Raw genomic sequence first — 23727 nt, forward strand, 5'->3', positions numbered from 1 at the left:
GTTCAAATTAAAAGTTTAATATAATGCATTAAACGTTATAATATAATGTTTTTTTAATCAATCTGCAATTTAATATCATTTTAATATTATTCATTTTAATATATAATTTTAGACATTTTTAGATATGTTATTAAATATTTTTACAAGGTAAACGTTCAATCAAAACATTTATTAGTCCTTTATAGTGTGTAACAGAGCAAATACCCAAAAAAGAACCACAAGGCTTGTCTCTGAATATCAACAACACACAGAAACGTCCTCTCCAGTAAAATGGTCAATGGAATCCTCAGAGGACGATGTCATTTCCGTTGAATGTGTGTGTTTCTTTCCGGGTTGTGCAGCAACATGGCAGCGCCCTTAGGTCTGCACCTGGAGTTTGGGTTTGTATTCATCGCTTTGTTTATTAATCTTCGCATTTGCCTCGTGTTCCAGTGGTTACATTAATGCACGTAATGCATGATAAGTCTTCAAACCCATTCGACAGAAGCTTTATCGATTTGACCTGGTTGATAAAGCCTGTTATTTTTTTAAGCCGTTTTACTGTCGTGATAACAAGAAACCCCCAGTTTAAATGATAAAGTAACCTAATAGAAATTAAATTCATGTTATTTATTTTCTTGGAGCAGCGCGTGCTGATGCGGTTGTCAGAGCTGTCAATCATGCAGGTGGCGCGTGTGCTTCAAATTTACTGGAATAATAATCCGTTTCACTCGCTTAACTTTAACAAAGTAATTATCCATATTGACGTAAACTCGGTTGGAGAAGCTTTGTTCTTTATAGAAATCTGGTTTCCTAATGTTTTAAACAAGAACAATGGTTCAATGAGTGGATGTTTTACATTATTTGTATTGCTTACACACAATTTCTGAAACTATGGCTCCATTTCTCGACACTCTACACACAAAACCACACAACATGCAAAACGTTACACATCTCTTGTAAAAGCAAACACTTTATTCAAAACTATTTTAACTGTTTTTTTTAAATAACTGAGAAATATCAGCCAGAGCTTTTCCCCTCAAGGTTTGAGACAAATCTCTTAAACGATTTATCAGAATTATTATTTTTGACAGTACTCAAGTAACACCACTTTTATCATATTATGATATTTCCATTAGTGGTGTATTATAGCTGTTCAGGAAATGTGTACTTCTAAAGTTTATGTTTTTTTTTCTTTTTGCTCCCCTTTATTATAGCATGTAGTAGTCTACACTGGGGGGGGGGGGGGGTGGTAACCTAAATGCTTCATGTGGTAACATCTAAATTAATTTATTTTATTCAAAGAAAAGAAAAAAGCCATTTAAAGGCACAATATGTAATATTTTTGGATTCAAATATCCAGAAACCATTAGAACAGTGTTATATATTTTGTTGACTTGTGTACTTGCATTATCCCAGATGATTCCAAGAATGTTTAAATCCAGAGAAATAAGCAATTTTAACCAGGACACGGACCATGTCTTTGAGTCGCCTATCAATTACATCAGTGTTTCCCAACCGGGGTGCCGTCTGACGAGAGCAGGGGTGCCGTGTAAAAGTCCTTCAAATAATTTTTTTTTTCTTCACATTTTTCAAATAATTCTCTCTTTGTAAACTTTGTTCAATGCATGCGAGTGCTGCCGTATGTTTGAATATGACCAGTCATTTTCGCTATCATCACCCGGGTGATGTGCCAGAAGACTCGAATGAGAAGTCAAGCGCGCTGTGAGAAAATTTGTCTCTGTGCACTCATCCGAAAGCGCGCACACGTCTCACAGCGCGCAAATATTGAGTTCTCTTTCAAGTCTCGCTCTTGAACGGACAAACTCACACAAAAAGTATGTCAACATGTCCATCTTGATGAGTATTCTAGCAGACATAGTCTGTATATGCCTTAAGTAAACTTTATACAGTCGAGAAAAATGACGCATGTCCGAGCATTAGGTCTTAAAGGGGCAGTAGCCTTTACTGCTGAATGTTTAATGTCAAACAACAAAAGACAAGGACATCACTCACTGCTCTTGATTGAATAGCTTTTGTAAGTTTAATAGGATTAATCTTTAATTTATACAGTCAAATATACTGTTATTTTACATTTGATCAATTTCTGTACCTGAAAACTAATGTTAGATGTAGACCTACCTGAAAAACCTGAAAAGCATAATTTATTTTATTAGTATCTTTGCTCAATAGTATTTATTTGTGCTGCTGCTTGTATTTAAATTATTTGTTCTTATTTTCTTTATTTTTATTTGACAGTAGTCCTTTTTTCCCTGAACATAGGAAATACTGAACCGTACCGAAACCGTGAACCTAAAACCGTGATACAAACCGAACCATGAGCAATCTGTACCGTTACACCCCTAGCGTAACGTATGCGAGGGGGTGCCACAAAATGGAAAATTCCATGACTGAAAAAAGGTTGGGAAACACTGAATTACATCATACCTGCATTACCCTTGATGTCCGGTTTTATTTAGTAGAAACCATGGAAACACCAAAGACGCTTTAATCTATTACGTTTTATTAGACAAGGGAACAATTGTTTGGATACATTTACAGACCGAAAACTAATTATTGGTATATAGCTCAACACGCTTAGTCTTATTGTTAAACTAATCTTGTTTTTTGTTTTTTTCTCGCGACTGCATGTTTTCACCATGCCTCAGAGAAAAAAACTATTTTGTCAAGTGGCTAACATAGCATTATCAGATGCAGCTTTATTTTTAGTAACAGCAATACAGCATTTTCTCAATCATGCAATGTTTTAAAATTAAGCCAGCATTTATTAATATGATATTCTAATATTGATCTTGTTTACTGAACTGTGCAACAAGTGTCTCATAGCAGCCGCCAAGCGAACGCACAGAGTAATGTTATAACATAATTTTCAAAACACTCAAATGTATCTAATATGATAAAACAGCGCTGCATTACCCCACATACGCTTGACCGGAAGAAGCGGAAGTGGCGACTGGCATAATAAAAGCTCCGCTACTGTCTCTCAATCGCTTCAACGTTCAGCACTCGGCCCTACTCTGCCTCATACTACAGTAACGTTAATAATCTCATCCATGAACATGATTTCTGCCCGATTCCCATCCCGATTCGTTTCCACCAGCTGTGAGATGAAGACAACAACTCCCAAGATTCGCGCTCAATCTCGGCGTCATCAAGCTACGCCTTTGTTTTGAATAGGCGACCTCTAGCGGCGAAAAAAACGACTTAGGCTGCGTTCACACTGCAGGCTGAAACGACCCAATTCCGATTTTTTTGCCCTTATGCGACCTGTATCTGATCTTTTCATGACAGTCTGAACGACACAGATCCGATCTTTTCAAATGCGACCCAGGCCACTTGGGTATGTGGTCCAAATCCGATACATATCCGATCTTTTGAAATGTGACTTCAGTCTGAACTGCCAGGTCACATGTATCCGACCCGCACGTCGTTGATACGCGACAAACGTCATCATTGTAACTCCCGTTCCTTACTCCAGTCCAGTGGTGGCGGTAATGCACAAGAAATAGTTGCTAACCGCCAATAAAAGAAGTAGTACGCACCTGTTGCTAGCCAATACACTCCAACTCCAACGCGTTTCTGCACTGTTATGGGCCGCCGCAGACGTGTCTCTTCCCGTGACAAAGTTAGTTGAAGGCGCTCGCAAACATAATTGAAGGTGGATCTGGTCATTCTGAAGTTCGATATCAGTAAAGCCACTCACATCAGTATCCCACCACTCCTGGCTGCGACTCCGCACACACACGTTTCTCTGTACCGACGTTGCTACCACTGCTCCACAAAACGCCATGGCCAAAAACCTTGCTCTCCTCCTCTTTTTTAATTTTCTTCTTAACATGAGAAGGTTGTAATGGTGCTGGCTCCGTTGCGAAAATAACTTTAATAAAGCTAAACGAACTCCAATGCTGACACCCATATTTGGCTACTTCCGTAAACAACAAGTGACGTCGTTGACCGTTGAGTACTCTTCTGCGCATGCGGGTCACTTCTGGGTCATTTCACGTTCACACAGGAGATCACAAAAGGTCGCATTTAATTGGAAATGTGAACGGCCTTGCAAAAAAATCGCATTTTTTCAAAAAATCGGAATTGAGCATTAAGCCCTGCAGTGTGAACACAGCCATATTGTTCCTTTAACGTTACACCAACAAAGCAAAATTTAAGGGTATGATCAGGTAGAAATAGCTCTAATGTAACAATTACAGGTTACCATATTAATTTACCAGTGTCGAGGGAAGACCGGAAATGATGGGGAAAGAGCAAGAATGGAATTTGGAATAGTTGCCACATAATCTCCACTACTCAATGTCAGATCATGGCATGCTAGCAGACTGCTCACTACATACTGTCCATTATACACTGGACACTACATTTTAAAAAAACGATTGTGAAACAAACAGTACAGGTTATCCATTCAATAAACATAGCAAAAAGTAGTACGTGATTGTTACACAATCTCATTACATTTTGCTCATTACTTCATTGTGCAGTTCAACGAATGCCGTTCTGCCGTAATCTTCTAAATGATCGTAGTTGTGTTGGTTTTTTAATACAATCTTGTGCTAAAATGTTTTAATTCTCTCATACAGCAGCATAATGGGTGGAAATGTTACAAATGTAAAGTTGGGTTGAGCTCATTTTACCGTGGGATACTGTGTCCTTTATGCCATCAGGGTATCCTATGCATGCAGAAAGGTTGCATACTAGTACACATATCATATATTACATGAAAAAAACTGTAGTGTGGCAATATGCTATTTCGAACATAGCCATAGAGTGACTGAGAACGTCAATTGCATCGGCGTGACAGAAAGAGAGAGCATCTCAAAACAAATCTTGGCCAGAATTCATTGGGTGCAGAAAATGTTGCATTTGGCATTCGGTCAAAGTTCTCACTGCTTTTAAGTCGCAAAAGAGTCCTATGTGACTGTCTATGGACAGAGGTGGTGTTTGTGAGTGGCCTTTCTGAGGCTGGCACACAGGCTGGCTTCTCTCTGTACCGCTAGGGTACAGGGCATCTCGCCAGGCCTGGCGATCTGGAGGACAACTGGGCATTCTCCAGGAGATGTGAGCTCTCTTTATTGGGTCTGCACCTGCTACATGAGTCCTATTCTGACTTCATGTCCCTATCTGTGTTTTTTTCCCCCCACTGACACGCACCTTCTCTCGATCTTACACAGATCTCTGTCACTTACTGAGGCTGCGTTTATTAAATTCTGCTTAAGTGGTACAAAACTATGTACAGTATACTGTGATGTTGTCTTCTTTGAAGTAGATCTGTTGGTCTGCACAAATTCGTTAGAATTTAGGAGTTATCTTTTAGATGCCACGGACCCCCAAATATGATCATCCCTGTGTGAGGGAACCCCATCCTAAAATGTATAAGGCATCTGTCTTTTATAAACGCTCAATTTATACACACAAAAAATATTATAAATCTAAAATTAGTTTTAGTTACATTATTATATATTTTGTTATACCCAATGTAGTAATGTATGTATTATTGTTATTTTTTGCTTATTTAATTTTAATCTAATTTAATATATTCATCTATTTAATCGTATCTATATTAATCGTTTTATTTATTTTAATTTAATTTAGATATCATTTATTGCTTTACTATATTTTCCCCCACTCTCTAACCCTAACCCCTGTTGTAAATTACAAAAAAAGGAAATTACTTCATTTATACCTGAAAATTCTTCAAGAGTTTTAAAGGAAGGGTTGGCAAAAAATGTTTTAACTTTTTGCTATACTGGTTGAAACCATAGGCTGTAAAAAAAATATGGACGACGCGTCTTCACTACCTTCGACTGAAGAAAAGTGAAGCCGCCAACGTCCGAATATGGCGCTGACGTCTTGCGCAGATTTGGGACAGAGTCTGCACAGTAGTGGACCGTGGTCTTGGGACCGGAGTCTGCGCAGTGGAGAGCAGGAAGTAGAGCTGCAATATCAAAAGCCTACCCACTCTCGCAGATGCAGAACAATTCATTATGTTGGTGTGAAATAAACAGTTATGGAAATGTAGAAATTAAAGCTAAAGCGCAAATCTCCTCCCGAAAAAAGTTTGTTAGTGATAACTTCACTGTCAAACATGATGTCACACACCCGTTTTTATAGCATCAAATAGTTTGTCTCACGTCCATTCAAATACATGAAGGGGAGGGGCTTATGAGCTATACTGTGTCTGTGACCAACCCCCTGGGGGCGATCGAGGCGCTTTGGCTTCAGTTTTCAACAGGAGTGCGGCAGGCTTGGTTGAAACTCTCTTCACATCCTGATAGCGATTGATAAGAATCGCTGGTGAAGTGGTCTCAGGACCAAAAAATATTCGTCCAATCATTGCATTTGGACCGAATGCAATGATTGGATGAACATTTTTTGCTCCTGAAACTTCCACTGAAGATATGTACATGTTTTAATTTAGACCACTTCTATTATCATGCTGTTCTACCTGCCTGTGAACATGTATTTCCATGCCTCCGTCCACTCTGCTTGTGCAAACATCACACATCATCAGCCCATTCAGCAATGCAGAGCTGTAGACAGACGCTAACCCAGAATCGCAAACAAACAGCAGCCACCTTTTACAGATCCTCCTGAACCAAAACAACGCGTGTATGCTGCGTTCACGCCATGTTGCGATTACCGTAATTACGAGATGGCAACTTGTGACATTCTACCCAGAGCTGTTCACGTCCTCAGACTCTGATTTATGCGCTTCTAATAGTGCTGGGACAATAAATCGAAGCATAGCGATTCTCTACAATCGATTCTGAGCTTAGTTTTTTACAGCAGATGGTGCTCTAGGCTAGTTTTTATCAGACTCAGCTCTGAAGAGTTCGGCTGAGTCTGAGAATATGCCCTTCGCGTAATTCGCTTCAACCTTTTTGAACTTTATGAATGGTTATTTTTTAGAAGGTTCAAGTGGTGTAAGGAATTGGAAGCAAGCAGAGCCAATACGGATGTTTCTAAAGCACGCAGTGCCATCTGCTGTTAAAAACTAAGCAATCAACTAAGTAAAAACACAACCAATTCGAGAGAGAAACATTCGTAAAATCTCAGAACTCTGTGACATCTGGTGTCAGATGTATAAAACATTTAAGGACAAGAATCAGATGTCATGGACTAGATGTTAAGTAAATTAAAGCTGCACAGAGGATACTTTTAACTGATTTTGGAAATGGGAGAACCTTCACTGAACATTATTGTCAAAAGCTCTACCTGTAAGAGGCGTAACATTAAATGCACTGTTTTCCTGTTTTAGAGGAGGAGCAGAACTTCTGTTTGATGGAGTTAAGAATCATCATGTGACACTCCCTGGCCAATCAGATCCCTGTGAGTATGAAAAAATTGACCTTCTGTTGTGTTTCTGGAGTTTGCTAATACAAGTATCATTGTTACTATTACTCATAATTGGAATAAACCTCTAACTATAAGTATTAAAAGCATAGTTCACCCTAAAATCATCATTTATTTGCTTTCATGTCATTCCAAACTTGTATGACTTTATTCTGTGGAATGTTTCAACTCTTTTTGTTCATATAATAAATGGCAATAGGGTCTAAAATATTGTATGGACAAAAAGCACAGACATTTTTCAGAATGTCTTCTTTTGTGTTCTAAAGAAGAAAGTTGTATATGTTCGGAAATTACATGAGGGTGAGTAAATTATTTTTCATTTTTGGGTGAATTATCACTTTGGCCTTAAGCCTGTAACCTGTCCTGCTCCATTTGTATTAGTGACCTATACCTTAAATATACCTCAACTTGTTGAGGACAGTAAAGCAACCACAAAGCAATGTAAAAAAACATTCGTAATACCTCAGCAACTGCATAACAACACACGTTTAGCATGGTCAAACTCCTCATGTTGTCTTCAGAAACTCTGAAAATCTAGTTTATGTTACTCTTTTCTTAAAGAGTAAAGTTTTTACTGAAGTGCATAATATATGAAAGATAAAGCATTAATACTTAAAGGCTTCTGTCAGACTTCAAATGTTTATCGCCTTTTCTATTCCAAACCAGTGCATTACCATTCTTAGTGCTGATGTCTTAATTATCTCCAAATATCTCTACCCTTTCTCTTCCAGTACCAGAGATTCGGATGTAGGATTCACTTATTGGCCTTATGCCCTGCTAGAACTAAAGGGTGCCTTTTTTTTCTCTGGTACTTCTATAGAAGAACACCACACAAATCATACCAAATGATGTGCTTTCTCCACATCTATCTCTTTTATTCTGCCGTCCCTCTGCCTGATGCCCTTTTCCTATTTGCCTCCTGTAATGGCAAAAATTAATTCGTCGACATCACTAATAAGAGACAAACCAAGATCCAATTGTCTTTATAAAGATTTATTTTCCTTGCAAGGAAGAGCCACGGTCAAACGCAGCCGCTCGAGGCTACCTTGAGTGTGAACTGCTAAAACAAAAGAAAGCACAAACTTTTATACCCTCAACAACCCCCTCAGTAATTTTCCATACATCTGGCGAAACCCACTGAAGGTTTCGCCTTGAGCAAGAGGTGAGACAATACACAAATGGTCCCCCTCCTGTCTTGGATCTCATTTGAATTAAAAGCAAGAAACACAATGGTCCTTCATCTTCATCTAACAAAGCATGTTAGCCAGGAACTCAGATTCCAAGAGCAATAAAAGATAAAAGGGACAATGTATGGCTTCCACAGGTGAGGCCTCTTTGATCTGACTCATTTAAAACACAATAGAGAAAACAGGTCTGGAAGATTAAATCTTCTGTGATTAAATTTTTCCCCAACAATTTCCCCCTTTTATCATTCTTTGATAACTTTCAAAAAAGAAAAATTTTAAATGTGTATATAATAAAAATAGAAGTAGTAATAATAGTCACTCATCACATTCATTAAAGCTGGGTAACAGCAACCTGTCGAGTCTTTCTGTGGCATGAAATGGTTTCTGTCACCACAAACCCAAATTACAGCATGCGAAGTGTCACTTGGTTTGCTAAACGTACAGGTAAAACCTGTTGTGATACTGCCTATCACCGCTGTGCAGTTCCCTGTGGTCGAATTCTTGATGTCAATTCTGACTCTGCAGTCAGAACACCCTGCTTTCACGTTCAGCTTCAGTCTCGTGAGCACACGAACACATCTCCTTGAACATGCATCACTCTCAATTTTGTAATCAACATGTCTGTGTGGTTGTACCGCTGCGTTCTCTTTCGAGCAGACGTTGGATGTTTTGTTGGAATCTTCCCTTGCTCGATGTCCGCTGCAGCTCTAAGCACCACCTACTGGATTCTGTAGGCTTGAAATAGGGTTTAACTTGAAAACTGGTTGGCTCAGCACCACGTTGTGCCAGTGTCTCTGCTCCTGAGATGATAACGGCAAATGATGTTTATATATCTGCCCGCACAGACGTTTTCCTCCTGCTTCTCTCTCCTCTTGGCTCCTCCTCCCCGATCACTGTTGGGACCTTTCTGCAATGGCTCGCATGCACCCACGTCGCTCTCTCCGCTACTTTGACGGCAGTGTCGTCAGAAGCCTGACAAAAGGCCCTAGCCGCCTTTCCGCCTTCCAGCTTTTCGTACTCAGGTCCTGTTTTACCACGTGATCTCCTGGCTTGATGTTGTGCAAGGGAGTCTCAGCCGGTTTCCCCTGAGCAGTTTTCGCCTGCACACATACACCAGACAACAGAGAAGACATTTCTTTGCAATAATTCACAATTCTATTGATGCAAGCTATTGTTTACCCCCTTCCATTCCCATGAATGGTGGTCTTCCAAAAAATGTCTCAAACGGGCTCAGATTTACTAAAGGCCTTTTCTCGTTTTCATGTATTTCAATATGCATCAAAATGCGAAATTTTCAGCAAATATTGTAACCCCCTTATAAACTTCATTCATTTGAGTACCATTACCATTACCATTCCCCCTTTGGCTGCAGGCTCGCCCATGCAGCCATTTATCATAATCATTGAAAATATTGTTGAGGTAAACAAGGCTTGCCATCACTTCTTGTCTAGACGCCATTTTGCACATTCACACATCATTCATAAGTTTCCAGCCACGTCTCCACAGGTGCTTCTCCGCTGCTGTGGCAAATGCCTGCATACTCTGTAAGGAAATCAAAGCATTTGTGTTAGTTTCAGATAATAAAATGCATTCTGGTTCCTTTGACTGCTGTGCTGCCGCGGCCTTCGCAGCCGCATCTGCTCTCACGGTTTCCTGTTGAAATAAACTCTTTGTTGTTAGTTACGCTGCGCATTTAAGTCTTAACTTGAAAGTTTCCCATAAACATACTGAAAATATCCAATAAAATGAAAGACAAATCCGTATTTCATCTCTGTAAGCCGGGCTAAGTCAGTAATCACTGTCACTGCTCTCCCATCATGTTAGGGGTGTGTGATACCTACAAAATTCAAACATGCCAACTTTCTGCTATCAACCGTTTGACGACACACACATCCCTAGGCCAGACCCACAGTCACTCCTCAGAGACTAAACACTTTAGAAAACATATATGAAAAACCAACAATCAGTGGTTCTTTTGATTAATCAAAATCATAACAGACCTTTTTGGCATTCACTCAAACTCAAACTAAACAATACAAATAAGTAAGATAGATAATAATCCATCTTAGCGCCTTCAATCTCTGCATAAAACATCCTTCAGTTTACATTTTGTGCTTTGCCCACAGTTTCTCACTGTGCATCACATTCTTATCACCCTTCCTTCAGTCAGTCATTTCAACACAATTCTTCACAAACTGCCCTACTTACTATTTCCAACAGACCCATTTTCACTCATCATAGCCCACCTCATATTTAACCATTAACAAATATAAATCTAAATTTGTTAATGTTAAATATACTTCATCAAAATGACAAAATTATCAATTTGTATTACGTTCAATCAGCTCGTTCACTCATCTTTATCTCGTGACATCATACTTAATCATACTCAATACCCAATTCTTTATCAAAATCTTTTCAGCTCCTGTTATCAATAAACAAAATTAATTAATTAATCAATTAGGATTTCTTTTAAAGTACCCTTTTCTCCATGCCCTGTCCATTAAAACTCCTCTTACATCATGTAATTTGGCAGTGATTCTTATCATCAAACTTGCCACATCAATTTCTTTAACGCTGGTTAAAACCAATCTGTATTTTAAAAAGCATTCATATTTCAATATCCATTTTAGCCTAATTTGACTTTGATTGTTCACAATCCCTGTCAGAAATCCTAATTTTTATTTTTATTTTCTATTTATTTTTTTTTGTTTCCTGTATGAATCAAAATATGTCTAGAAGTTATCTAGATATTCTTTTAGAAGTTATCTTTTTGGTTCGCCCTCCGGCCTTTCATAAATATGAGTGAGTCTCTAGATCATTTGGATAGTGACTTCGGTTAAATTGTCACTTTGTCTCTTAATTAATCCGAAGATAAATTAAAATAGTCTTCATCCATGACAAATTTGGTCATAATTACTAGTGACAGACAGAGCTGGATGTCCAATCCACTTAAAGCTCGTCCCATGTTCTGATCATCTTTTCATCAGATTCACTCAGAATAATCAACTTCCTCTAAAGTTTTTTTGTTTTGTTTAACTCAACCCATCTGTAATGATAAAGACACTAATTCCAGAGGTTACTGACACACTACACTCAATCATGACGCATAAATATGAACTGCTCATTCTCAAGATGTGCTTTTACATGGTCTCTTAACCAGTTTCAAATATGTTCGTTCATTAGTTGTTTATTTTTAGAAAAGTCAGCTGGGTTGTTTTGTTCTGATATCATTGTTTTTGTGTAGTCTCAGCTTTAACTGAGCAATAACAGATATAGTACAATCCCTGTTTCCAGCCTCTCTCTCTCTCTCTCTCTCTCACCCAGATAATCTTTTCAACAGTCTTCTAAGACTTTAACTATAATGTTAAATTCATTAACCCTTAAATCATTAATCCTTCACAAAGTTTTAGAAATTTCATAGTGTAACTTATTGTTTCAAGTTATCTTTAGTTTAGATTTCTTTGTTATTCAGACCTTCTCTTTAAACTTCAAAAGCCGTCCTCATCTTAAAGCCATCACCATGTCTCCAAATTATCCTCTGCCATCCTAATGACCTGCAGGATTAAGACTATGATAGAGACATATTAGTTCAATATCATACAGTTTTACTAATCCAAATAAATTTTGTTCTGCTCCACAAAGTTATCAATCACAATCACAGCATGGTCTCAGCTGGCTCTTGAATGCCGATCTCATTCATAGCTCTTTTCCTTCAGGGTGTTTCCTGGCTCTCAATTTATGCGGTATTTGGTGAGCGGTATAGAGGGGCCAATATTAGGGCAGGGGCTGCTGTGTCCAGTCTTGACCTCGGCCCTTACGAAACACAGCTCCCCCCCCAACAGAGATGCTGCTGGCCTCACAGACATCTGCCTCACCTCTCATACACACCTCACATAAAACCCCCTCCTCCTTTTTTTTTTTTTTTTTTTTTTTTTTTTTTTTGGTAGGGGGTCCAAGGCGACTTATCGTGATTCCCCTGGCTTGGGTTGCCCCCCGTCAGGCCGTAGGAAGTCTTACCCGTCATCGGGAACAACCACATCGTGCTCAACCTCGTCATCGCTTTGAGATCTTTGACCCTAAACAGGATCCGATATTTTCTAGAGCCTTTCGGAAAGTGCATTCAAGAGTCATCAGAGCCATCTGGTCTGCTTTCAAATTAGCAAAAACATGGAGACAGGTTAATTATAACACAACTTAATCACTAAAATCCAGCATACTTCTTCAAAGCTGCCCCATAGCAGTGCTTAGATTATTTTCAGTGAATTTAGCCAAAACACCTGTCCATTCATTTTAATGTTCTGCTACATCTGTGACCAAGGCCATCAGTTCTGTACATGGTGAAGGCTAAAAGCAGACAGAAGTTACTGGTCATATCATACATTAGTCAAACATTTCAGTTCATTAAAAGTCTGTATTTTTAAAACATGTCTTATTGCCCTCTTGATGGCACCTTTTTCTATCTTAACAAATAACTGTCTATTATGTTCACATGATACCCTGTGCCTTTACTCATCAATATCTTCTATCATCTGTGGCACAGGCTCATATATCAGCTTTGAGCTGGTCTGGGATCAGAGAGAGACTTTGAGGCCTTCAGGGCTGGTACACTGCATTTTCATAAACTTCTCACTCTTCACACTAGCTCAGCGTAAGATCTGGCTTTGTTTTCAAATAAATGAGACATTTTCCTTTTAACTCTATCCTTAGACAGAAATCACATTTTCAAATGATCATAACTTTATATTTGTCTCTTGCCCCCAAAATTAATTCAGAAACTTTAATTTCCACTCAGATTGAGTCTCTGTTACTCAAATTAGGCCACGTGGTGGCCGGATTGAGATTACAAATGGTTTATTTCAGATCAGCACAATCTTATCTTTTGAAACCAAAACATCAATTTCTAGGGTTTTCAACATTTTAACACCTATAGTTATTTCAACAACCCAATATTCAGTCAAATCATCATTATCAGAGTTTTGCAAAGGTGAGAAGAGCAAGAACATATTTATTATATCTTTTTCATTTAACTCGGTTAATCAGGATTTATATATTTTATATATATCTTTTACAACATGTTTTATCATCTTTAACTTTAATTTTAACCTCATATTAAAATTATCTCAAATCCTTCCTTCAAAAATAATCACTAAAGAATTTATCAAGCTTATTATTTTCTCATTTTCTTAGTGTAAATCTCTGTTTTATTCTTTTTTTTTTTTTTTTTTTTTTTTTTTTTTTTTTTTTTTTACTGATTTCATTTACAGAATTTAGTCTGGTGGCCTGATTTGCCACACTTTTTACACCTTATGGGTGTTCAGACACAGTTATGTGCAAAATCAATGGCCCAGCTGACCACAATTAAAACACTCTCATCTTTAGCTTATGGAGCAACGTTCAGCAACCTGTGTGCTCCAAAAGTGGCAGTCTGTCTGAGAACAGAGCTCTCTCGAGGTCCAATAAAACAGACAATGGCTTGCAATTTATGGTGCTTTATCAAAGTTTATCTGCTTTTTTACCAACATTATTTTTAGTTACTCAAATTGTATATCTCCCTTCGGGTATGGCACCTCCCCCATTTTATAAATTAATGAATACGCACAAACATCTACAAATTTGAATTCTCTTGTTCTCTCTTTGTTTGTAGCTAGTTAACTTCCAATTACAATAAAAACATTTCTGCCCATTATCTTCATCAGTCCAGCAAATTTCTTTGAAGTCAGGGTTTCAGAGCGGAGCTGCTTACAGCATTTGCTCTTGTTCATCTTACAATCTTTATACCGACTAATCAAATTACTGATCATATCACTCAAATTGTTAGCTAAAATTTTGTCAAAGTTCATACTCACCAGCGATCTTTAAACAGCTGTGGCATTTTAATTTCTCCGTTTCATTTCTCCACAGTCAATGCCTCTCACACCCAGCATTTCGGTGTCTGCTCACAGTTCTCACACGCGTTCTCACAACAGCCCATCGATTTATCCTTTTCCTTCAACTGACTCTTTCACAGTCCCAGTCCGGTCACTCAGCGGTGACACTCAAATCATGACATTTAATGAACTTCGTATACGTTGCATGCATTTCTGGCCATATAATTTTCTCATTTGATAAAATACCGGTGTCTCATATTCAGCTAGCTTTCTTTTGGATTTCCCCATATTGGCAGTCTGATTCTGTGGCTTTTTCGCGCGCGCGCTATTAATCTGTTGGACGTCTCCGTACAGATCTGATCTCTTCACCCAAGATCAGCCGGGCGGACACTCGCAATAGTGCCCTTTTCGGGACTGCACACAACTCAGTCCCCGGACCGCACACAACTCAGTCCCCGGACCGCACACAACTCAGTCCCCGGACCGCACACAACTCAGTCCTCCAATTCGCCCACGTGATTTCAGTTTCTATCCCATAAACATATCAACCACGTTGCATTCGTCACAGAGTCAGACTCCCCCTATGGTTTATCCCTATCAATTCAATTTTCAATTTAACCAAATTCTAAAAAATAAAATAAAAATTCCCCCTGAATTTTTTTTCAAGAGTTTGTCTCTTACCAGAAGCGCCCCGTTGCCATCGGATTCTTTTTCTCTGATTCCAGTGTCTGGACCCTCCGGACACCCCCAGAGCAGTCAGCCCTTCTCCCTCAATTCTTCGGGGTAAGGCTGTGACTCTAAGTCCAGGATGATCGGGTCACTGTCTGCTCTCGGGGTCCAGAAGGCACATCCAAGGAATCCCAAACTTCTGACACCAACTGTAATGGCAAAAATTAATTCGTCGACATCACTAATAAGAGACAAACCAAGATCCAATTGTCTTTATAAAGATTTATTTTCCTTGCAAGGAAGAGCCACGGTCAAACGCAGCCGCTCGAGGCTACCTTGAGTGTGAACTGCTAAAACAAAAGAAAGCACAAACTTTTATACCCTCAACAACCCCCTCAGTAATTTTCCATACATCTGGCGAAACCCACTGAAGGTTTCGCCTTGAGCAAGAGGTGAGACAATACACAAATGGTCCCCCTCCTGTCTTGGATCTCATTTGAATTAAAAGCAAGAAACACAATGGTCCTTCATCTTCATCTAACAAAGCATGTTAGCCAGGAACTCAGATTCCAAGAGCAATAAAAGATAAAAGGGACAATGTATGGCTTCCACAGGTGAGGCCTCTTTGATCTGACTCATTTAAAACACAATAGAGAAAACAGGTCTGGAAGATTAAATCTTCTGTGATTAAATTTTTCCCCAACACTCCTTTCCTCTCCTGACCTCTCAGAGCCCTGGTTCACACGCTTCCCTGGACACCTTTTCTTCCAGCCAGTCCTGCTTTCACTCTGACATTGGGCCAATGGCAAACAAGTGCCAGCCTGCCATCACAAATCGAGTTTTTTTATCCCTCCACCCCTCCCTCAGCAACAATGGAGCTGAGCCCCTTCCCCATACATCCCACCTCCCCCTCAACCACCAACATCTGTGAGCCTCCCTGTGCCCAGCCATTCTTCCCCTAACTGCTCCATTATTGGGCCCCTTTCACTTGTAAATGTAGCCAGTGATACTGTTGATGGATCTTTTATGCCTAGTGCTGGGGTCACAGGAAAGGTATGGAGAATGGAGGGCCAGTAAAGGAGGGAGGGACAATTGTTACAAAGCACTAAGTCCTTTTTGTGTGCAGTCATTTTTAGGGATGCCTGACAGTACAAATGCCTCACTACTACAAACACCTTGCATTCCTACGGCTTCCTGGTGGGACATTTGGGTGAAAGCGGTAGGATGTTTGGTTGTGGGGGAGTGCTTGTATTGCCCCCTGTATTTAAGCTGTGAGTGGCTAACATGTTCTCTGCCATCTCTGGATAGGAATGCAAGTCATTTGAGAGTCATTAGCAGAAAAGATGGATTGGTAAAGCGAGACCTTATATCCCATGCACATGCTCAGAAGTACCTGGAAGAATTGTAGTTGACATTTTGGGATTGGATCAGTGATTAGTAGATGATGGTGATATAAACAGAGCAGGGAGGAGATTCGCAAATTTCATCTGAATAATCAATGTATTAATATTTAGGATATAATGTTTCTTTGAGCTTAACATGTTGGTCAAGTCAAGTCAACTTTATTTATATAGCGCTTTTAACAATGTAGATTGTTTCAAAGCAGCTTTACAGTGTTAAACAGGAAAATAATGCAGCATAATTTTATTCAGCTGTATAGCCATTCTGGAAAAAACGCTGATGTCATCAGTTAATTTCAATTATCATACAGTGACAGTGTGGGCTTTAGATCAATAATTCGATCAGTAATTTAGTTTAAATGGTTAATTTAGTTTATTATTTCGATTTATTTCGATGCTTAGTTGAAAAATTTAGTGTCCCCAACTGAGCACGCCAAGCCAGAGGCAACAGTGGCAAGGAAACCAAAACCCCATTAGGTGACCTAATGGAGAAAAATAAACCTTGGGAGAAACCAGGCTCAGTCGGGGTGCCAGTTCTCACACACATTTAGTTGGTGGGATATAGAACCTTTCTTTCCCTCAACTGCTAAAAGTTGTTAATAATGAATTCTGCAAAGTCAACCTGGTAACATGTGGATGATCTGATTATTTAATGGGACAGTGCAAAAACTACCCGGATTTGTTAAGATTTTTGTGGTGTAACTTTTCCTGTCTCATGGACCGTGTTCGTCCTTCACTCGAGGTCTGAGTTGTATTCTACAGGACTAGAACTTTTGGCCAAGTGTGTTAGAATTTTTCATCCCTGTCCCAGCTCTGAGGTCGAGAACATTCGAATCTATGTGCACTTTGGTGGCCTTGCCAAACAAGAGAAGGGTCAAGCTCCATGGCACCAGAGTATCCACGACAACAGGTCCACAAAAGTGGACGGCAGGAGGGAATGTGGCCACCGAGACCTCGCAGGGGCCTAGGGGATGACCTTGGAGCACATTTGAAGCCCATAGTCATACATGTGTTTGGGCATGATTTGAGTACATCACGGATGGCTGGCTTTGATTGCTTAGTCTGACACTGATGCTCTACACTAATCCCTCCTAAATTTTCTGTCCACTGCTCCAGACCTTTCTGAGTGATTGATGAGTAGTGCAGAGCCCCCCGCTGCCGGACACACACACACACACACACACATGATTGTCATAGAAACTCCAACCCTCATATCCTGAGCAAGATGAATGACTTCATTCCCTCCCACCCAAAGATAGTGGTGATAATGATGATCATCATAAAAAGAGAACGGGAACGGAGAGAACTAGCCAGCTACTATGCTACGCAGACGCCGCCACCCTCCCACGCAGGCTTTATCCCAGCATGCACCTGTCTGCGGTGACGCATACTCCCCCTCCTAGTCGTGTTTTTCCCTCGGTCTCTTCTTACCTCACCACAACCTATACAGTCCTTTTCGTCTTCCATTCTTCCCCTACCCCGAACGAAACATGGGGCGTCTTGTTGACCCCTCACTCTTTGCCCCTGGCTCACATAAGCCACCCTTTGTATGAAGCAGGAGAGTTTTGCTTTGTTTTTGTTTTTTTCCAAGTGTCCCAATCAAAGGACTGATGTGGCTGAAAGTGATCACGTCTGTTTTTCGCCCCTGCTTTTGGTACTAGTCAATATTCATTGCGGTAGCGTAGCACTGAGGCAAGCATCACTCTTCTTTATAGGTTCAGGATTGTGGGCTAGCTGAGCTGCAAGGTACAACGATCGTTACACAACTGAAGAGGCTGACAGCGATCCAATTAACCTGAAACAGCCTCTGTTGCTCGACCCCTTCCTCTCGCTGAGAAGCACGCCACACACTTACAAGCGCACACACTTGCCCGCATTGGTGCTGACATCTCTGAAAGCTTCAGTTCTGGTGGAAACTTGCCCAGTCAAGAGTATTGTATAGACCCTCTCTCCTGCACCCACTTGCCCTCCTCTTTCGTCCTTTTGCTAATTTGTCCTGGTCTAATTATACACATTTGCATAGCCAGTTAGCTATAGCACAATGGCACTAGCGACTGTCTTCTGGTCATCATGTGTCCTCAAACTCATCGATGGCTTCCCAACCCCCTCACAGGTTCTCTGGTTCTAGTAACCATTGCCCACCTGAGACCTTATATATCCCTCCCTGCTGCTTGAATTGAGATGTGTGTCAGTAAAACATCTACCGCCACACAGAGAGTGTGAGAATATGGTGTTAAATGTTGCCAAACACCTCAGTTAATGGACCTCCTTTAAAAAAAAACTCCCTTATCGGATTTATAGCCGAGATCTATGCTGACACGCATAAGAACACCTACACAAACATTACCAGCTATCCTCTAATGCACCTTGCAATATGTCTTAGGATTATATCAAATGAAATTGCACCGAGGTCTTGTGATTTTATATTTCATCCTATTTATATCCAAAGATTAGGGTAAGTTATCAAGGTTGTTGTGTTTTTTCACACAAGGATTAAACGTATACACAGGGATCAGCAGCAGTATGGATGTTGTGCAGGTGATTCTACCAATGTGTTCAGATAGGGTGAGCAGTGAGGTAGTTATTTTTGATGTTCTTCAAGGCTCTGTCTATGATGTCATATTTCCAATAAGTATAATGGCCTTTCATTCGGACAAACTAGCGATCTTCAAGAATGCAAAATACGGAAAATGCGAAATTAGCGTGCCCAGCCTTATGTCGACCACAGCAAATTCGCAAACAATAAATTCAATAAAACTCCTCCCCAGATCAAGTGTCTCTTTTCCTTCTTTCTCTCCCCCTCTTCCTCACTCTTTCTCCATCTTTGTCTCCACCACCCCTCTGAGCAGGAAACTGGTACGTTCCAGAAACGGACGCTGATGATACAATGTTGATGTTGGACATACCGACTTCTCCGCCATGTTGGGCAGCAGAGCTTCATTGCTCACACACATGTATAAAACGATTATCATCCATCATCCATACGCTTGAGTTATCACAGAACACACAACACAAACCTTGAAGAATAAACTTTATTGCCTTTCAATTAGTGGAATAACATCCAATGCTTTTGATTGGATAATATTTGCATGGCTTCAGGAGAGAAAAATTAGACATTCTAAGCAACATTTTTGTCAAGCAGATATTGACGAGACATTTTTGTTTTTGCCAATCATAGGTTTACAAATGTCGGCATCTAGCACATCTGGTTTTCATGGGGGGGTGTGCAGACATCCTAGATTTAATTTGAATTCACATTGGCGCCCTGGGTTTATATCCATCAATCAGCCCCCCTCCAATAGGTATACAGCGTTTCGGTGCTAACCCTCTGTATTTTACTACCTATTCCAGTCACGTTTACCTGGTCGGTGCTTTCGGGCTGATACAGCTACACTTAATGGCGTCTCTGTGTTTACGAATCTGAATTTAATCGGCATCACTGCTGTATTTTCAATGGCGTGCTCAAAAATGACAGCGGGCGAGTCTATTCCCGATATACCTCCTTTATGCCTCCCCCCACCTTGCATTCGAGGCTCTGTCGCGTCACATCGACCGCGGGGCTGGCTCACTGAACTCTGACCTGTGAACTTTGACCTCTGTGGTACTCTTATAGGGGACATGAAGCAGCTGCTGGCGTGGATCCGAGGGAACATGCTGAAGGAGCGCCCAGAGCTCTTTATGCAGGGCGACACTGTGTAAGTACACACGCAGATGCACAGTAAATACGTTACCGAAGCTCAGACAAACATACACGCGCGCTGTAGACACACACTCGTCATAAATGCAGTCCTACGTGTTCACTGCAGATACGCCGTTAGGTCAAGGAGGTAGAATCACACCACATTCCCTTTTGTGATTTGGCCAGTGATGATAAAATACTTTACTTTCTTTAATGCATCCGGTATAAGAAATTATACCTTGCTTACTCAGCCTTGAAAAACTAAACTGAGTGGATTTTTATTTTTCGAAATGATGCTTCTTTAGTGAAATTATGCATTCTCCAACAGGTTTTATACAGAGAATCGTCATAAATAACCTTAATTGCAGTTACCAGCATGGACTGCTAACTGAAAATAATGAAATCTGCCGTGGATACTGCAGTAAACCTCTGATACACATAGTCTTCAACCTCACCGTTGACTATTTAGATGCAAGGGGCAACCCCTTCACCTAAATTAGCACCTCGTACTTCAAATCTAAAATAAAATACAAAATCTAAAATTCCTTATGATTATTATTCAAATATTTTCTGAGTTGGCAGGTATTAATGGTTTGAAACAACGCAAAATCAAATTGTGATATCTTGTATTGATTTCTGTAATTATAAATATTGTGCAATCTTTGTGAGAGGATGTTCAATGCATAGTCTTCATTGTGTTTCATCTTGCTTGTGTTTGTTTGTACGAGAGAAGCTCATTCATTTAATGAACTGCGGATGCAAGGGTCTTAGAAAACCGCAGCACTGGCGATTTTCATTGTGTATAAACAGGCTGCGTTTTATTATCAGAGAGCTGCTTTACTGTCATGTTTTAGTGTAGCTCACATCACTTACATGAGCTCTTCTTTTTGACACACACAGTAGACCTGGGATTCTTGTATTGATTAACGATGCAGACTGGGAACTTATGGTAAGACGTTGTGTGTGTGAATGTTTGTTTGTTTGTTTGTACGTGTGTGTGTACAGTTCCTCAATCACTTCTTCCAATCTCTGTTTTAATGACATGCTCATTTTAGGTCTAGTGTCAGCTTCTCTTCATTCATCTAATGTGCATAAAGGTTGTGCTGGGTGGTTCTTTCAGGAAAACATGTATTGGCATCAGACCGTAATTTAAAGTAACACAATCAATTGAAAGAAGTCAATGTCTCAACAACTGTCAATGTCTAAAACCTGCAAATCAAGTGTTGATTTAAAGCTGCAATTGATTTCTACAATTTACAATAATATATACTTTTTTTCTGTGTATACATTAGTTCTTCAGTGTAGAAATATTTGAAAGATATTTATGAACTAAATTTATTTATTTGTGTGTGTGTGTGTGTGTGTGTGCATCCATATCCCTTGCAGGGTGAACTGGAATACCAGCTTCATGATCAGGATAACGTTGTCTTTATCTCTACTCTTCACGGAGGCTAACTGACTCTAAAAGAAGCACCACACCCATACAGGAGCCCCTCCGCCCTTCAAAAGGTCAAATATCAAACGATCCATCAACAACGGCATCGGTGGCCAATTTCAATCCCAGCCGTGGGCTTTTCGGGCCAATCCTTTTGGTTTTAAGTCCAATAAAACATAACATCGCTGGGAATCTGGCTTCCGAGGGATATTCACTGTCCCCTATACCTTACAGGAGCATGGCGGGGTTACGATGGGGAGCAAGGGCGCATTAGGAAGGTCACTCTGTCTAGCCAGTGTCCAGATGGATTCTCTTGAGACATGATGGACCGGTTGCCCCATGTCAAATGGCTCCGTTATAATTTCCATTCATTTTACAGCTGTCAATTGTATGTTTACTATGTAAGTCCATATTTTTTCTTTTTTATCGGAATGAATAAATATTGCCACAATAATGTTTTATTTGCACTAATGTGATTTTAAATGTAGTGCGATAAAAGTGTTTAAATAAAGATATTTCTGCAGTCCAGTATGCATACATTTTTTATATTTGTCATAAGCTTAGCAGGTTGATTATTTGATATTAAATATTTATGTGAGGACAAGGTTTTATTACATTCCTACACTTCTATAGCAGGCCTATACCTGAAAGTAGTCCTAGTCTACCTCTAAATATTATTTTGATGCTTTGGGATGACCTATTTCTTTAGCATATCACATCGTACAGAGAAAAAAAAAAGGCAAATCTAATCAAATGACATACTATCTTTTATGTTTGATTTACTTGTACTTCCTTATATAGAATATTCATTAGAATAAACTATAGGATGATGGTGGAAGGTCGAGTCGAGCATAAATCTCTTGGACTCGATTTGCAACGGAAACCCTTATGATAATAGTAACACTAAAATACAGATGCTAATGATGTCGAGGGAAAGATGCGTGGTGTGTGTGTGTGTGTGTGTGTGTGTGTGTGTGTGTGGTGTGGGGTGGGGGGGGTAAACATGCTTCTCCTGCAGTGTGACCTGTTGGGAGGCCATAAGTCAATTTCTCTTTTATCAAAGACACTTCCTACTGAGATTTAAACTAAAAATTGGTGATCCACACTTTGATTTTCGCTTATTTTTCAATACGTTACTTATAAGGATGATTAGGCCTACTTTTTTTATCGCCCATAAACTGACAAAATGTTATATTACTAAATACATTATAAAAATATATGTTGTTCTAATTCCAGTAATTAAGCTTAACTAGTTAAAATGGGTCTATTTTTCGTTTGTTTACATTCTAAGAGTAGGCTACAGTTAAATCTAAAATATTTTATCGCCTAAAGGCTATAGTGCGAAGTAAACATTATTGAGACGCATGCAGGAGATTTAACACAAATGTAACCGTTTATATCTATAGGCTACTTTTCTCTAGGCTACACTTGACAGTGGAGGTGAGGCTATTCTAATATTTCACACGAATATTTCATTCTTTTCACACGAGAATGGATTTAACCCACTTGATTTAGCACCCTACTGTGATATGTTTTATATATTATAACTATTTATTAATTTCCAAAAATAATATCACTAACATCAAACTATAGCCTACAAGCTACGAATATATAACGTAATGTAAAAAGGCTACAATATAGATCTTATAACAACGTTAAAGTAACAATTCAAATTACGTAGCTTGTCTTTAAAAAATAATGGTTTAAACTATTAGATGACGAGATTAAGTAGCCTATTTTACAAAATGGAGCACGGTAAGCCATTTTCCTCTATTGACGAAAAAACACACCATAAACTTGTCAAAAAAGTGTTGAATATCGTAGCCAAAAGCATAAAATATATTTGAATGGGCAATTTGAAAATATACAACGCAGAAATTGTTATTGAGTGCGAATTAAGTTATTCTTTCGCGCCTAATGTTCTATAGTAGGCTAGCAACATCTGAGCCTTTTTTTAAATTAGGCTAAGGTTAGGCCTACTATCAGGCTATTTTTAACAAACATTCAAAATCGTGATTTCTCGATCATTCAATCTATAATTCTGGTTTCTTGTTTTTTACTTTAATTTTTGTATTGACACTTTTGTGTCACCTTTGCCTGAAACTAAATGCTAGCTATCAATAAA

At 39.4% G+C, this 23727-nt stretch overlaps 1 protein-coding gene across 1 annotated transcript; it reads left to right on the forward strand.

Moving 5' to 3' along the window:
- Positions 1-326: 326 nt before the first annotated feature.
- Positions 327-22130, forward strand: urm1 (ubiquitin related modifier 1). The gene is made up of 5 exons (XM_079804563.1): positions 327-380; positions 7268-7338; positions 20102-20183; positions 21068-21116; positions 21554-22130. The coding sequence occupies exons 1-5, from the start codon at positions 346-348 to the stop codon at positions 21620-21622; spliced, it is 306 nt and encodes a 101-aa protein (XP_079660689.1). The 5' UTR covers positions 327-345; the 3' UTR covers positions 21623-22130.
- The last annotated feature ends 1597 nt before the right edge of the window (positions 22131-23727 follow it).

This window comes from Gobio gobio (genome assembly GCF_949357685.1).
Source record: "Gobio gobio genome assembly, chromosome: 22".
In the NCBI taxonomy this organism is placed as follows: Eukaryota; Metazoa; Chordata; class Actinopteri; order Cypriniformes; family Gobionidae; genus Gobio; species Gobio gobio.

What these genes read in the sequence shown, in the direction of transcription:
- urm1 (XM_079804563.1), top strand. Translation starts at nt 346, where the DNA reads ATGGCAGCGCCCTTAGGTCTGCACCTGGAGTTTGG. An exon ending in GGTCTGCACCTGGAGTTTGG is followed by an intron (nt 381 to 7,267) that starts GTTTGTATTCAT and finishes TTCCTGTTTTAG; the next exon opens with AGGAGGAGCAGAACTTCTGT. An exon ending in CCCTGGCCAATCAGATCCCT is followed by an intron (nt 7,339 to 20,101) that starts GTGAGTATGAAA and finishes GTACTCTTATAG; the next exon opens with GGGACATGAAGCAGCTGCTG.